This window comes from Homalodisca vitripennis, chromosome 1 (genome assembly GCF_021130785.1).
Source record: "Homalodisca vitripennis isolate AUS2020 chromosome 1, UT_GWSS_2.1, whole genome shotgun sequence".
In the NCBI taxonomy this organism is placed as follows: Eukaryota; Metazoa; Arthropoda; class Insecta; order Hemiptera; family Cicadellidae; genus Homalodisca; species Homalodisca vitripennis.
In genome coordinates this window covers 142,498,140-142,515,345 of record NC_060207.1, presented here as the reverse complement: position 1 = coordinate 142,515,345, position 17,206 = coordinate 142,498,140, and the positions used below count along the sequence as shown (strand labels likewise).

The window sequence follows — 17,206 nt, the reverse complement described above, 5'->3', positions numbered from 1 at the left end:
AGTAGTCCTATCTAGTGGCAGTTCAATGCACTCCAAGGCCTAGAATAGCCATTTATTAATTTTTAATATTATTACAAAAATCGTCCCATATATGGGACAAATCCAGGGAAAGGGTTAAATCAACCTGGTGTTTCTATTCACACTAAAGCTAAAAATACTATTATATATTATTTGAACGTACCGTACTTGCTTTTACAATTTCTATTTTTCTCAGGTTACATCGAAAACATTTAAGAAATATCTAATTGTTAATATAATATGATATAATGTATAATACAATATTTTTGACACATATAAACGTTGAGGAATTATTTCAATGGGGCTGTAATAGATTGAATACTCTTACCATAAAATAACAACTTTGGATCCTATGTAAATTTACATTTCTTCATTTCGTTTTATAGTTCAATCAGAAGGTTTCATACTCAAGGGTGACGCTAACTTCACGGTGCCCCGGTGGTCAGCTTTCGAAACAGCTGTGGAGATTTGAAGTTGTATATTTGTATAGCAGAAGCCTGTTGTATTTATATTTGATTCACAAGGTTATGTTCTAAGAAACAAGAATGTTACTTGGAGTTTGCTCAGTTTAATAACACAATACAACAAATTCTTTTTAAATTTAATTGCTTTATAACTTGTCGTAAAAATTTTAAAACAACGCTCTAAACTGTATTTATACACAGGATTTGGAGACTTAGGCTTATAATCAAAACTTTTATTTTCTTTTAGTCTTATTACTTTGAATGGTTGGATCCTACTAAATACTTAAATAAGTGAGATAAAGTATGAGTTCTTCATTTTCAAAAAGTGTATGCCAGTTTTGTAGATACTGGAAGAAAAATAATATTGTGTTGAAAAGGGAATTAAGTACATTCTCTGAAGATTACAAGTCATTATATATTCCAACAACAACATTTCAAAAACTCGCTCTAAGTGTTGGTGCTTCACTTGTGTCCCTCATGAACCCAACAAGAGGAGGTTAGTTGGCTTCAATATAATAAGCAGCCACCGAGACATTAGATTGTTAAACCAAATTTATTCATTTATCAGAACTATCTGAATTATTTACCTTGATCTTTATTTGCAATTATTACCAGTAAAATAAACATTGTCTTAAGTGAATTAACCCTTTAAGCGTCATGAAAAATTGGACCTGATCTTTGATAGTTAAAATTTTTTTAAATTTCCAATGTGTAAAGTTAAATTTATTTTCGTTTCTGTATGTCAAAATAGAGTTATTTAACGGTAAATAAAATTTGTTTAGCCCTTTTTGGATTTCCTAGGCTAATTTTTAACTTTTGAGAATATCGTAGTATAGCAGTGTAGTTGTCACTAATATTTTTATCATTTATTCAGTAAGTAGGGGAATGAAACACAGTTTTATAGATAAACATATACTATATTACAAACCAATAAAATTAGAAAAATACAAAAGTAGACAACCTGTAGGACAGCCTTGCGGGGCTTGAATTATGTTTCTTGCTTTCTGAGAACATCCTTATGACCGTAGTAAAATATTAAAAAGTTTGGGGTTGACCAAGTAATTGCTCAGAATTACCAAATCTTCAAATTCCGAATCGTCTGGATTCACCATTCACACGAATAATGGTAAAAAAACACTAGGCCTAAATAAATACTGGAATCTGCTGTATATAATATGAATAATTTACTTTAAAAAGAATAGGACACAACAGAAAATTAGCGATAACCGAAATACATGTGCGTGTATCGGACGCTTCTCACTAACTAACTGACTAGATGCTTGACGGGAGCTCCCGTCAATGACTTTGTGAAAGGCGCGGGGCCACGCCCGCTAGACAGTGTTTGGCCAATTAGAAACAACTGCCACTCCCATTGTAACAGAATTTGAGGCAGGGCAACCCGTCTGTATGTCGCATGACTACTAGAACCATCTAGCAGCAAAATATTCAACTAACATAGCAGTAAGAAAATAAAGAATGCAAAAACGCGGATCCACGGCAATAACGTTTTGAGCTTGTAGTGGCCCTCCGCGGATCCGCGTCAATAACGCTGGAAAGGTTAAAACAAGTTAAAAGACAATTAGCTATAGCGTTTTAGAAAAAGGCCTAAAGTGAAATGAGACTGAATATGGTTGTTTATAACAAATGTATATTTTAAGCGGTAATCAATGGTACTGATCTATTTGAGCACTAAACATAACATTAAGAATTGTTTAAGTTACAAAATTGAATCAATACCACTGCTTCGTTTGTTACATGTAATGTATGCACATTGATATTTTACATTCATAATTAAGTGATGTATTTACCAATAACATAACTAAATGATATCATTTGGTAATTATCATATTAATGGCCGGAGCGGAAAAATACGAGTTTTGCGTTATTAACTTATTGGAATCGTCCTATAGAACAAAAAAAGTATAAGGTTTGATGGGGTGGAAATGAGAAATAACGAAAATAAAAAATTAAACAACTATTCATGCGCGGAGTAATATTTCCATGTTGTACATCCACGTCGAGCGTCACGTGACCTTTTGTGACCATGTTTCAACTTCGTGATGACGTCATCGGATGCACCGCCATCTTTGCAAACGTAAATGAAAAATAATACTGAAATGAACAGTATTTTGATCCAAATGAACAATGTTTTTCTTGATTTCGAGCTACAAATTAATTACTTGTTATCGAAATGAGACGAGTGCCTCCGGCCATCAGCGCGGGGCAGCACCGCTGGTGCGTCGCTTTATTGTACTTCCGTGTTTTACCCCTACATTTCTCCAAACACAAAAAAACACCTTCGGTGCTGCCCCGCGCTGATGTCAACGAAAGAAAAAACATCCCTCGAGATAGTACCTAGCAGTAAAATCCCAAATTCCAGAGGGGCTGATCAGAAATATTAATTGAAATGTAATGCAAAGGCAATTATGTAAAGTGAAAAAAACTTAATAAATCATGAAAAACTCTAATATAAATATATAGATGGATATTAACAGAGAACACTTACCATTAGTGTGTTGGCGGATATAGCTGAGCAGCAGCAACAATAAAGTGGATTTTTTAACATTGCAACATTTAAAACTTTTTTTTACTACTTTTTCTAATTTTCCTATCGCAACGAAACAACAAAGTCTCCCGGTTTAAAAACAACACGCGACCGCACGACGAACAAATACACTCATTATTAAAAATTCCATGTACAATTAAAAGGAAATAATTTATTTTCGGTTAAAACGTAAACTCTTTACGTGCCCTACTAAACACTCCGACACACACAATTCACTAGGGTTGGTCGAACTAGTGGATGGTTGATTCATAATTGTAACACACTCACTCAATCCAACCTACTTAACATGATATCTTGTGAAGCTGAAGCATTGACTCATGCCCAGGAGAACTCACATAACAGATACGTTATCAGGCTGCTATCAGTCCCGGCCGCAGATAATATTCAAGTAAACAGATTATCCAGACACAGCACACAAACTGAACATTAAAACATTAGAAACTTAACTACTTATGAATATACCCCCTAAAATCATGTTATTTGTCATTTGCACCCCCTAATACTATATATATTTTTTGTTCAGGAGGGTGAGCAGAATACGTTGATAACGTCAAATTCGTGATTATCCGCCTCGGCCTTTAATCATATAATATCCTATCATTTTAATTATTTATTGTTTGGTAGTTTAGATTATTGGAAAGATCAATGATTCAATGTTATGTTATCCGCTTATTGTACTGCAACGATTAGTTGAAATCTAGAATAGTATTTACTGATAGATTGGATCGGAAAGGGTCTAAATTTGTTTTGAACAACTAGGCTATTAAAATAGTCTAAATATTGCTGATTAATCCTGGACTGGCTGTAGAGCTATCAGGTTGCTGTAGGTAGCTTACAAGGCTTTCATTTCCCAGGAAGTGTCCACTTCTCGCTTGGTGTACTTGAAATTATAATCCACGGCAATTGTGAAGTTAACAGCCGGAGCAGCAAAATACGAGTTTTGTGTTATTACCTATTGCTATCGTTGTCCTGAACAAAACAATAAGGTTTCAATTGATGGAAATGACAAATAAAGAAGTTATAGAATATTAAAAGTGGAGCTACTTTTCTCATGCAGAGTAATATTTCATTTTTGTACGGGCATCACGTGGTTTAGTTATGATTGTAAGTCAACCTCCTATTGGTTTCTGCTGACATCAGCCATTACGTTATCTTTGGGTACATAATATAACAATAATGCTGAAATCAGGGGAATTTCACCTAAATAAAACTAGTTTTATTTAGTTTTGTTAATTTAGACTTTCCAAGAATAAAAGTTCACATCAATATGACACAAGTGCGTGGTGGCGACCAGCGCAGGCAGCTGTAACATGTGCTGCCCTGTTTCATGTTAAAATGTTCTAAAATTCATGATTTGTTATTTTCATACCCTGAAATCTTATATTGTGTTGTTGAGAAGTACAATAGTATTAGGCTAATAACGCAAATCTCATTTCCAGTGTGGATAAGAAGAATAAATTTGAAAATAATGCTTACCAATTGAATCTAACTTTTAGCAAACCAATAAATAGTGTTCAAAACAAACATAAGTTTTATAAATAAGCAAAACTAACGTAACTATATTGTACGTACCATGTACTTACATACCATATGGTAACTTCCAATCACACAAAAGTAGCTTTTCTTGATTTAAAAGTAACGCACAAATTACACAACAAACTTATACCCTCACTCTGAAGAAACACAATGACCAACTAAAAACAAATTTCCTTATATTTTAACTGCCTACGTAATTCATATAACAACTGACCTGGCAGTTGTTTACATTAACGTCTTTATTACTTTTTGAGACAATGTATGAATCAAACACAGCCAGAGTAACAGCGAGATACAACACTGCTGTCAATGTGTAAATCATACTCTCATTACAGACTTGACTGATTTATTACAGATATGATAGCCATTCTTGGTGAAGCGTCTGGTGAACGAGCCTTACAATTTATGCATGCCACAATGCTGGAAAGTGAGGAAGGGAGGGAGATACTGAGGTAATTCAGATTTAAACTAGAGTTAGCATACATACGTTATCAAACAGCTTAACGTAACTCAAACAAGTAGCATGAGGTGGTCGAAGATTATATAAAACCTACTAAATTGTAATTAATCAAATCAGCTGATTAAGTTTATTCACCAATTTGAAAGTTTCTAGATCCTGAATCGCTAGAATATTCCATATAAAAGGCATTAGTCAATTTAAAGTGGCATATATGGAAAATTATTTTGGGGGAAGTTGATTCACTGGGTCGTTTGGGAAGTATAAAATACCCTCCAATAATAGGCTCAGGAATCTTCCAACTGAAAGTTGTTAAGTTTTAAGACCTTATAAATGTGCAATTTTAAGTAAGTATGTCTTTTTAAATTTCGTTTTGACGTCCGTTAGCTCCTCCCCGCTTATACAAGGTGTTTGAAAAGTCTGGGTACGGCTTAATATTTTACAAACCATAGCAGATAGCATCTATAAACTTTGCACAGTGTCATATGGCTATGTAAACTATTTTTCCTTGCTATTACCATGACATGCCAACCATGGGGGGATGGCCCACAGAGGAAAACATGGAAATATTAAATTAAAGCATGGGTCGAGTGATACCTCATTTTAAAGAGCTCACTTAGTAGAGTTGAATGCCGTAAACCGCATCTCAAAAGGTTTATCCAATCAGAAATGGCGGGTTGTTTTAGGTACACATTGTGAAGTACATTATGCGTTGCCATTTCTGACTGGATCGTCGTATTCTGATGCGGTAGGCGGCGTTTCACTCTACTAACCAATGGTTTCACTGATTAGTATTTATATAAAATAACAAAAAAATTTCATTAAAAAATTAAGTGGTAAGTTAACTATTTCATAGTGAATAAAATAGCATTGATAGTGTGTAACTATGTTAATTCATAAACGTAAAGACGACGAATTCATTTTAGTTTTATTTATTGTGTTATAAATTTATGACATAATTTGCTAATTAAAAAAAAGTCAGTGAAAACACATCTGGTTTTTTTCAGGGAAGCTCCAAGAATTAACTCAAAAACTGTGGATCTTGAACAATTGAGATTACTGCCGGAGGGAACTGTAGGGAAAGTCTATCACAACTTCCTGGAGAAAAATGTAAGTCTGTTTAAAAGTGTGTGTGCTGTTTATTGTTAAAAAATCAGTACAAAATTGAACATTTTGTTGTCAGCGCTGGTTTACTAAATGAAGTCAATAATTTTGCTGAAGTTTTGGTATATCAGAACAGGACAGCTAAATCAATGCAATGGTATGCATTATACTGTCCTTAATAAATGCTTATTATAAAGTTTTTAACAAGCAGAGTTGTCAAGACAATGGAAACTCTCTTCACATTTTATGAATAAGGCATTGTCAGGATACTTGCAATCCCTTTGATAATTATGGCTATAATTTTCTTCTTGTTCATATCATTTAGATACATTTGACTAATTGTTTTCTGTTTCTTCCTTGTTCATCTCCCATAAGTGATGGGACTCATCTTCCACGAAATTTTGGTGGGTCCACGGAATCTATGAGTTATTTATTAACCAAGAATTGATACTGAACATATTTGGAACCAAGGGGGCAGAGACCCAGGGCGAAGCCTTCAAACTTCAAACTCGGTTCCAGGAGTGTTTTAAGTATCATTTACAAAACAATATAAATAAATAAATAAGGCCTTTATTCTTGAGCGGATTTCAGTTTACAATCTGTTTTACAAATCGACTCACGTCAAACTAATCATAACAGTACAATTTGTATTTTAAAACTGTGACACCCAAATATTGCGTGCTGGTAATTTACATAGAAAATTCATACTTAAACAACAATACATCATTAAGGTACCTATACAGTTTTAACTTCCTTTTTGAAAGTTTTAACAGACAAAGTCTTTATAACTGGTGGTAAGGCATTGTACTCCTGGGGTCCAAAGTACGAGAAGGACCTTTTTGTAGCCTCCAACCGCACACGCGGCAGTTGCAGCTTGTCGTCCTGTCGAGTGTGCCGTTCTCTTAGAGTCGCTCGCGCCACTATATATAGTTATTTTATGGGTTGATTCGTAATTATAGAAAAGTCTGATTTTAATTAAATATAACAAAGAGAGCAAAGTTCTTAGATGAATGGAATAAATACATGTATTGGTCTTTATATTTTCTTATTTGACGGATCCTACCTAAATTTACCATGAACATTCTGTTACTTGTTTTTTACCACAAAATTAATACTGGACACTTTTGGAGATGGCGGTGTACAGTTTGAGGGTAAAAATATTCTTTTACAACATTACACTGGGAGTTTATTTTGAAAAGGGTTCTTTACAACATTTGACATAACCATTTTAGGGGGTCAAGGAAAGATTTGATTTCAATCAGATGTGACAATTGGAGACAAAGCCCTTGGTTGGAAGTATTGAATGAAGTGGCTTAGTTTCTTGTTATTTGACCAGACTTAACATACAATTTTTATAAACATATTTTTTAAATTATATTTAACTGAAATTTAATACAGAACACTTATGTACCACTATTTGATCGGAGCCTTAATAACAGAGTGCCAAAAAGGAGTGTTAATTTAGTATCTAGACTCCTGTTAAATAAATGTATCAGTTCATAAAGTACTTTTTACTACCAGTGACAAAAATTGACAAAAGTATACAACTGCAATGTGGAATCTGCCTGAAACTAAATGCCATCAATTGTGCATTATAAAGAAAGAACACTGGTATGTTCTAGAAAGTGACTCCAGACTCTCGGCTACCAGTGCAGTTTGTAGACAATGTGCAGCTGGCGTACACGATGCAGAGGTATCGTGAGACTCACGACTTGAACCACGCTATCCTTGGCATGCCCACCAACATGTTGGGTATGAAAAATTATGATACATTTTGTACTAGCTCTACGGTAAAAGTTTATAGACACAAAGAATAAATAGCGAAATATTGGAATGTCTATTATATATATAATTTCAATAAACATTGAATCGCAAAAAGTACTTGCTCCGCTGGGACATATCTAAATAAATATATATATATAAAGATGTGTGTGTGTTTTGGGCTTTAGTTTCTTAATCTTAAACCATAACAATTCCAGATGATGATCTTTATACGAAATTATATGAATTGTTTTGAAAAATATCTGTTTTTGGAAATTGTTTTTGACTTTGATAAAATATTTTTCAATTTCTTTATTAATTTAAATTAAAATTGAATTTAAACTAATTAGATAGAATCGTGATCTTTATTGACCTATATGAACACAAATATTTCCTCATAAGTAATATAAATGGTATTGTTACAGTGCAAGGAAATATGAGCTGTCACGGGTAGTAGCAAGAAGCATATTTGTTTAGAAATTGCTTTAATGACATTAGTGCTTCTTAGTTGTGATACAAATAATTTATTGTGCTGAAGGTTCATCTAATTAAAAATGTTTTAAGCTTTAATATTTGATTATTAAAATAAGTTTTTTAGACAAGAATTTTAGCCAAATTATTTTTTCCAAAGGTCTTCATTATTTTGTCTTCTAAAATATTCCTGTTTTATAGTCAAAGTTAAAAATTAAAATTCTTCCCCTAAAATAAAAGCTATCTGATTATACTAGCATATGAGAGAAGGCTACTCCTAATTAGTTCAATTCTTCAGCCAACTTCCATGTTTCATGTAGTTTAAATATCCTATTTCTTTTTAAATGGTAGTTAATTGTAATAATCATAAGAAATGGTGTTTTGTTGATTGAAAAATGAGATCTTGTATGTCCGTGTACTGTCTGAAAGCATATGTGGCTTCAATGGGATTTGGGCATCATTTTTGGCCAGACCCTTCTTTTTTGTACTTTATTTGTTATTATTGATGCTATCCAAATTATTAAAACACACACACGCACACACACACACACACACACACACACACACACACACACATATACATTCATGAAAACATTATAAAATCAGTACTGTTCAACAATGTAGGAGATAAAAAGAAAACATTAAAATTAAAGAGAACTAAAGTCTGAGAAAATGAGTTTAAAGCAAAAATGTTATATTTGCAACTAAAACATTAAGAAACAATTTTGTAGAAGTAACAACACAAACGTCCAACCATAAACAAAAGCAAAGCGAACTTAATACAATAAAGCAGTCTGTGGTAAAGTAATTATGATTTATTAACTTTTATACACAGAGATATGTACTAGTACAACTTTATGTTAGTAAAATAACATTTTAAATATTTTGTTGCTTTTAATATACAAGGTAGATAGTTAGTGTTGTGTAAACAAGCTTTGCTAAGATTTCTTGCAAAATTGTAAGTATATAAGCTACAGATTTGAAATATCCCACAAAGATGGTTTTTTATAAAATAATATCACAATTTAATACGTTTTTTAATTCATAAACCGAATATCACAAATTGGCTTAGGAGTAAAAACTATACAAATCTTATAAAGGTGTATAAACATACACACATACTAATATAAAATAATAATAGTATATAATGATTAATGATGAACATAGGTGTACTCTGTTCTCACATCAGTCATGTAGTGCTGTCATAAGATGTAGTATGATCCAGAAAATGGGAGACCCTTGTATTATACAAATCTGGAATACAATGAACAGTTATTAGGCACCAACAGAGTTATGTGATCTGGCTAGCCTGTAGGCTACATACAAGAGTGCTTGTCACAATGTATGTTGAAGAGTAATTACACAAAAGTTATTGCATTAATTACTTATGTAGAATAATTACAAAACTTTTAAGTTTATTATTCTAGTGTAAAGTTTTCATTGTAGTCCAGAAGATCGTAAAGATAATCAAACATTCTTAAGTTGAAGTTCTGCAAGTTTCTGCTCACATCAAGTAAAAATTTAAAGTAATTTTAATCATAATTTTATAAAACTTTAGCTAAAGTACTAGTTTTTATGAAGGTATGACTAATTTTTGAAAGTACTAAATATTTATTCTTGTTATTATTTGTGTTAGATCCCAATGCCAGACTATCACTAAGACTATATAATAAACTCTGTGGTTAACTAATCTTATTCAGAATCAAGACAAAAGTATTTTAATTGGAATATAATTTTTAAAACGTATGTATCCCTAATAAAAGGTGAAGCCCAAATTTCCTCTCAACTAATTCTACTTTTCAGTAATCTAAGGAATTGGAATTGGAGTATTTTCTCCATGAAAAGTAAATAAGAAAAACAAGGTAGCGATTTTCACAGTTCCTCAACCATAGTTCAAAAGTATAAAAAATGGTGTTAACTTTTTTCCTATCTTATTAAGTCACAGATATTTCATATGTAACTAAAACTTTATATGTAATAAATAAAACGCAAATAAAACATATGCAATAATTTAGTGACTATGATTTCATATATCATTGAGGTGAATTGCAGAGTTCTAGTAAAAATCCCAGTTTGTTCCTGGCTGACCTATTTAGCAAATAAAATAGATTTGATATGTGTGTTTTTAGAAAATATAGAATTTTATTACCTATCATTTTTATTTCCTGTCTTTCCATAAGTGTTAAAGCTGATTTGATTTTCAGGTGAAGTCACAGTGAAGTGGGTGGAAGCTTTCCAGACCAGACTGCCAATGTGCATTGGAGGAGCAGTGTTTGGAGCAATGCGATTGAAGCCAAAGTAAGAACATTAACCTTATCCTCTCCAATCCTCTAACCTATTTGGAGTTCGTTTTATTTCTCAGGTTTGTTTAATTTTGTGGTAAAACCATATTTTATTTCTAGTAGGGTAATTACTATATTAAAACACCAATGTTTGTGCCAGTGACCTAAAGAATGGGAAATCCAAAAAAAGTGCAAGGGCTTAAGATATAAGCTTCTTTAAGTAAAATGTCAATAAAATTATACATAGTAACAGGGTTCCTGAGAATTTCATTAATACAAATGGAAAATAATTTCTGGGGTTAGATACTATTACTTCAGTGAACTGGAACTTAAAAACATTGGCATGATAATCAGTGAAATGAAACATTTATTTTTTAATTGATATGGTTGTAGATTTTATTGTTTAAAAATTATAGTTTTATTACTTCATGACTCTTATTTCATGTTTTAATTATTTATGATGATACATATATAAAATTCAATGCAAAAAATAAAAAAATCTATTTATTTCAAATTTTTTGGCCGAGACAGAGCTAATTTTTTACTAATATATCAACACCACTTATACTTATTGTAAGATTTTAACACAACCATATGAAAAGATAATGCCACATAGAATGGGTTCACTATCTAAACTGTTTAGTTTGAGAGACATGGTATTTCACTATGTTACCGTTGATTGTTGAGAACCACTGAAATTTGACAGAGTGGGCTGGCTGGATGGGCTGAAGTACATGAGCAATATCAATAAAAAACTCTTAAGGAATATTAGGTATAACTATCTATGTAAAAATACAATACCTTTCTAAAAAGTTATGCCCTGAAACATTTTGTTTCCTTCTCTTTATACATACACATCTTATTAAAATAAATAGTATTGCACCTGTCTGTACCAAAATAAAACATTACTTATTGAGAATTTGCACCTGTGTTGTTAAGTTTTATTGAAGACAAAAATCCAAATTTTAAAATGGAAGGCATTTTAAATCCTTAAAATTAAATAACATTAAAACTGCAACTTTTGCAGAAATACTGAAAATCAGTTTTTGTTTTAATTTTATTAGAATTTCAGTAATATTGGTTTGAAATAAACAATGGAGCAGTACCATAAGTGATACTTTTTTTTTGTTTTCTCTACTTATTGGCATTGTATTAAACATGTGGCTTTTGCTTATGTTGCTGTTATTTCTCATAAACTTTCGAGCTAGATATTTTTTATTGTTTACTTGTTCCCCTGTTCACATCAATTGATTATGTAAAGATTCAAAGCAAAGTATAATGGTTTACTTTTACATTGTTTGAAATTATAAAACCATTCTTATATTCCTCATCATTTACTTTTGTATGCAGTAAAATATTGTAAAAATTTGAATAAAAATTATTCTTAGTTTCACGAACCATGTGTGTTAAAGTTTGAATAATATACTTAGTTGTCTAGGATAAAATTGAGAATTTTTATTGCAGACAGAGGCAAAAGTACATCAGCTCCCACTTGCCTTGGGCTATCCGGACTGGAATGAACAGCAAACCTCTACTTTGTGTTTATTTTGAAAAACGATGGGATCAACCTCTCTCCGATCTACATAAAGAACTGAACATTGTTCCTCTGAAAGCTGTACATTAGTCTGTAAGTATCTCGGGAAATGTGTTTTCAAATGTATTATAATCAGAATTGATTTTAAGCCTTATCATTCTTATAAGATAAGAATGATAAGACTAAGGGTATCATGTTTTTCACAAAATAATGTTAGTGCACATGGTTTTGCTTCACGAAGTTTTTGAGCCAAGACTGTATAGAAATGTCTGACGAGCACTTATGTAATCACAGGTCTAAATTGGTTGCCTGAACAGAATCACACATTTTAGCAAGTAGTCGTACTAATGAAAAGATTTTGAAGAAAGGGACCATAGGAGGTCGAATAAAAAGGCTTACACACTGGTGGGACTACCTGTTCTGCTATAATTGGTGTACAAAATCTGGGCACAGCCCAACTATCCTACCTTATCATATTTCGTTGTCATATGTGATTGCTTTGTGAGTTCCACTGCATCTACATGGTGCTGCAAACTCACAGGAAGAGTCTTAGTATGGCCCTGGCAGAGCTCACCAAACCATTAACTGCCCCCTTGAAAAGTTTTATAGATACAGCCCCGGCATAAACCTCACCCCGTATCCCCCTTTTATGTTGTTCCCTAGGTTAAGAAGTTTAGAAAATGCATTTAGTCCTAAAAGGACTTTTGCGCTGCTTCTGGCAAAACAAATCGACTTGGCATGGGTCGAAGATTTCTTACCCAGTATAGTAATGAAAGAGTAGAGTTGTTGAACCAGATTGTGACTGGTGTTAAAATTTGAATTCATCATTTTTTTCCAGAATCCAAACAATAATGAATGCAGTGGAGACAAAAAAACTCACCAAAAAGAAACATTCTATAGACTACATTGTCAGTGCCTTTGTTAAGGTTTGAAGAGATTTAGCTCATTGAATTTTTAACAGAAGTGAAACCATTAATTCACAATGTTACTTAGACTTTCAGGAAACTCAGCATACAATCCAAAACAAATGTAGAGGAATCCTCAGTAGTGGAATTGGTTTCGTACATGAAAATTCACGGCCTCATCCTGCTGGTATAACTCAAAGATTAACTGAACCGTTTAGAATGTGTCAAATGCCAATGATGAATATTGGTGAAAGATTGCCTGGATAAAACTTTAGATCGATTTTGCCATTTTGTAATTGTGGGAACTGTGGTCCCACCTCTGTGGTCTCAACTTTATCTTTAACCCTGCAACTGGCTTTAAGCGATTATCGACGCATTAACTACAGTTTCAAAATGGCACTAAGCTATTTTCGACGCATTAACTATGTCGTGATATGATCTCTCACAGCAAGTCTATTTTTACTTTGAAGTAAAACATACGTAAATCTAAAGATAAAGATTCAAGGTTTCATATTATACCATAAAACGCTCTATAGTTAAGTTAAATCTTTCATTATAAAATTCTAAACTTGGATGTTCACATTTCCGATTGCCATTTGTTTGCGTAATTTCCGAACACGCTAAAATTACTGTATGTTTGTAAAAATTCCCTATCGTGAGTTTACGTTCTACATGATCGTAAGTGTCGTCATTGAAAACAGTGTATTCTTGGCTTTCAGAAACATCTTTTCAATAGCCAGTAGGAAAATTAATGTTTCTAAAATAAGCGTTTGAAAAGCTCGTGTTTTGTAAAATCCCAAAATGCCTAATGCGTCGAAAATAGCTTCATTAAATTTTGTTATTTTTGTTACTTTATCGTTGTCTGGAAATAGTGAAAATCATATCAAAACAAAGAAGAAGAATTGCTCTAAGCAACAGTATAATAGACAACGAAGACTATGAACAAGTATTTTATTTTTGTTCTGTTGCGCAATCACCGACTCAGCCAGTAGAGAAGAACAACGCATCGCATGGTTGCCATGTTGATTTCTTTGTTGTTATTACGCCATTGCCGGTATTAGTGTATTGCTTGCTATTCATTAGGATATTTTAGACATTTCGTTATTTAGTGTGTATAAATAAAAGTTTGTTTATTGTTTTTTTTTTTTAATTAGTGAAGTGAAAAATGTAGAGGTTAGGTTAAGTTTTAGGGAATAGGTTGGATTTTTGTGAAACTGAAAATAAGCCTATGTTCACGTAGGTTCAGTGTTTTATAATTTTGTAGACAATTTAATTTTAATTATAATTAAATTTTGATTTGAATTTATGCAAAGGTATTTATTATAAAAGTGAAAAAGTTTTTTTTTTACTTTTTCTGAAGGTATTAGCGTTTTATTTCTATGACCATCGCTTGTTTTATTTTTTTAACAAAATAAATAATATAAATAAAAATACATTGTTGTACATTTTTGTAAACTTCAATAAACGTACTATCTTTATAAATAATATTTGGATGAAAAGAAAATTGTTAGCTAAAAAAGTTAGGCATTTATTTCACAATTTTGACTTTTGTAAAAATTAAAAAAAAAGTTTGTTGCCATATAAAAATATCTTATACAATGTAAACTTCTATAAATGTCATATTTTTCTCTTCTAAATATATTTATCTTTTAGAAAAAAATATTTGTTCATCCAATAGATTCCAAAATGTGAAAATGGTATACATAATAGTGCTATACAAACTTTTTTCAGATTTTGTAGTTTTTATAGATATATTGTTCAAAAGTACCAATAAACTTCTTTTACCTAAATATTTTTTTTTGTAATTTGTAATTGAGGTATATAAGCAAACTTTTGTATATTTTAGAATTATTCTAAAAACTTTCATATTACCTGAGAGGGTGCTATACATTTTGAGAAAAATTTATTCTTTACTAATATTTTTACGTTAATCTGTAAAAAAATAAAAATACATTAAATGATTCAACCTTTAATATTTTTTTTGGGAAACTGCATTTATTTCTAAAGACATTGATGTCTTTAAAATGTTTTTATCTTAAAAAATAGATGAGCAGTGATTAAAATACAAAACCCTTACAAAATCACCAAAAAGTGCCTGCCATTTTGGGAAAAATGATGGCCAGTTCCAGGGTTAATAAAGTAATTCTTTATTTCATTTTACAAACACCCGTCACACTGGCTCGCAGACTGAGCGATAATAGCAACAGTGTGGTGGCAGAAACTGTAGTTCCTCTGTGCACTTTGCATTTTGTACTGTTGGGAATCGCATTCCCCATCTGCAGTCAACATGGAAAAAGCAAATTCTGTCATGTAGAAACGAATCAGTGCAGTCGTTCATGTAAAAATAAAATGATCTTAAAAACTTTGTTGTTTATCAAAACAGTACTACTTTCTAGACACACCTCGTATTGATATTAATAAATCCATTACAAATTTTGTTTCAGGTGCTGTGACATTTTCTCTAAAGAAGAATATGAAAAATCTTTACATTATCCTAAGACTGTAACAAATAGAGTATTTATTGAAATTATATTTGTTGTTAAATTAAATATTTTAGTCTAGACTAAACCTTTTTTTACTATAAACCCATTCCAACTTTTATAGTTCTCAAGAGAAATGAAGGGTTATAAAAGATTGAAAGTGAGTCACAAAGCTTGGATTACTTGGGAATTAAAGGAAGAAAAATAAAATATTTTAAAATTAAGTAAGTTAGAGTTAGTTTGAACAAACATTTGACTAAACATTTAAAATCCTGTAAAAATAATTACTAGAACAAAATAATTATAGCTAAAAATGAACATTTTGATGTCTTTAAAGTCTTCAAAAACACCAAAAAATGTCTTTAAAACACCAAAAATATTTCTAAAGATATTTTCAAGTTTTTTTTATTGGTTCAGTATTTTGTTGTGTGTTAGCTAATGAATCTGGAGAAAGTGATGAGTATGATCCTGAATAATTTGTACCAAGTCAACAATCCAAACAAAAGTATAAAATACATATTATAAGCTATAGTATATAAAATTTTAATACGGTTTGTTAATCTTAATATCTTTTAGAAAAAAGATTAAAGTAAATTTAGCTGTGTGTTGCCATAAATTGCAATGACATATGCAAAATATAAAATGTTTAAAACTGGGCTGCCGGTTTGAAGTCATGTTTCTGGTGAAATGGCTGGCAGTATGGGTACATGTAGTAAACAAATTACATAGCAGTAAAAGGGATATTATACACAAATTATGTTTAGTGAACAAATTCCTATGGAGACATAAAGCGATTAGAACATTTTTATTTCTGTCTGTCTGCATAATATCTTGAAAAAGAACTGACTTATAGAATGTTCCATGAAGTTTCATTTTTATGTAACCAACATGGGATTTGGTGACGGTGTATGTCACTCCTTGGGATTTGGTTAAGCATAAGTGAACATTTTCTTATTTCTCTTATGTATAACCATGATGGCAAAAAGAAAATCACAGAATAAATAAATTTTAAACAAACTTTAGTACAACCATATGAAATTTTAATATGTTACTTAGTAAAATATGCAACCTAACTATCCACAAAATATGTTAAGAAAGATATCATCTTTACTCTAAATTTTGTATAAAACTTCATTTCTACATAGAAAAGACAGTTCTATGATGGTGCATATCCATCCATCAGAATTAGCCGAGGGTCACTGTCATTGAGTCCTGTCACTCAGTGGGCTGACACAGCTTTTCTCCTTTGTCTGCCATAGGGTTGTAAAAATTACTTTTCTGTATGAATGTCTGTCTGTCTGTAAAGAATTAAATAAGCTACAGACAAAATTTTATAATTCAACTTCAGCGAAGCCTATTATGTGGCAAGTGGTATAGTGTACTTCGACCTTCTATAGTCAATGAACATTTCTACAAAGTTTACATAAACCTTTGAGCAGCAATATTCCACTGATAGAAGGCGTGATTAAATGCCAGTGCACTATCTCCAGGAGTTCAAGTACTGTTTGGTTTTATTAGTAAAGTATTGTTTTTCTTCTAAAATACAAACATATTGTTAAAAAGATTTTATTTATAATCAAGCAGCATACAATATAAAATACATAACTGCTACTAAGTACACTTTCACA

At 31.6% G+C, this 17,206-nt stretch overlaps 1 protein-coding gene across 1 annotated transcript; it reads left to right on the top strand.

Moving 5' to 3' along the window:
- Positions 1 to 413: 413 nt before the first annotated feature.
- LOC124372532 (ubiquinone biosynthesis protein COQ4 homolog, mitochondrial) lies at positions 414 to 15,661 on the top strand. Its single transcript, XM_046830932.1, has 7 exons — positions 414 to 978; positions 4,940 to 5,036; positions 6,049 to 6,151; positions 7,768 to 7,897; positions 10,582 to 10,675; positions 12,124 to 12,286; positions 15,543 to 15,661. Exons 1-6 carry the CDS (start codon positions 786 to 788, stop codon positions 12,281 to 12,283), a joined length of 777 nt encoding a protein of 258 aa, XP_046686888.1. The 5' UTR covers positions 414 to 785; the 3' UTR covers positions 12,284 to 12,286; positions 15,543 to 15,661.
- Positions 15,662 to 17,206: the final 1,545 nt, after the last annotated feature.

Excerpts from the sequence above, each read along its gene's own strand:
- LOC124372532 (XM_046830932.1), top strand. The coding sequence starts at position 786 with ATGAGTTCTTCATTTTCAAAAAGTGTATGCCAGTTTTGTAGATACTGG. Across the intron at positions 7,898-10,581 it reads CATGCCCACCAACATGTTGG|GTGAAGTCACAGTGAAGTGG; the intron begins GTATGAAAAATT and ends TTTGATTTTCAG. Across the intron at positions 10,676-12,123 it reads GCAATGCGATTGAAGCCAAA|ACAGAGGCAAAAGTACATCA; the intron begins GTAAGAACATTA and ends TTTTTATTGCAG.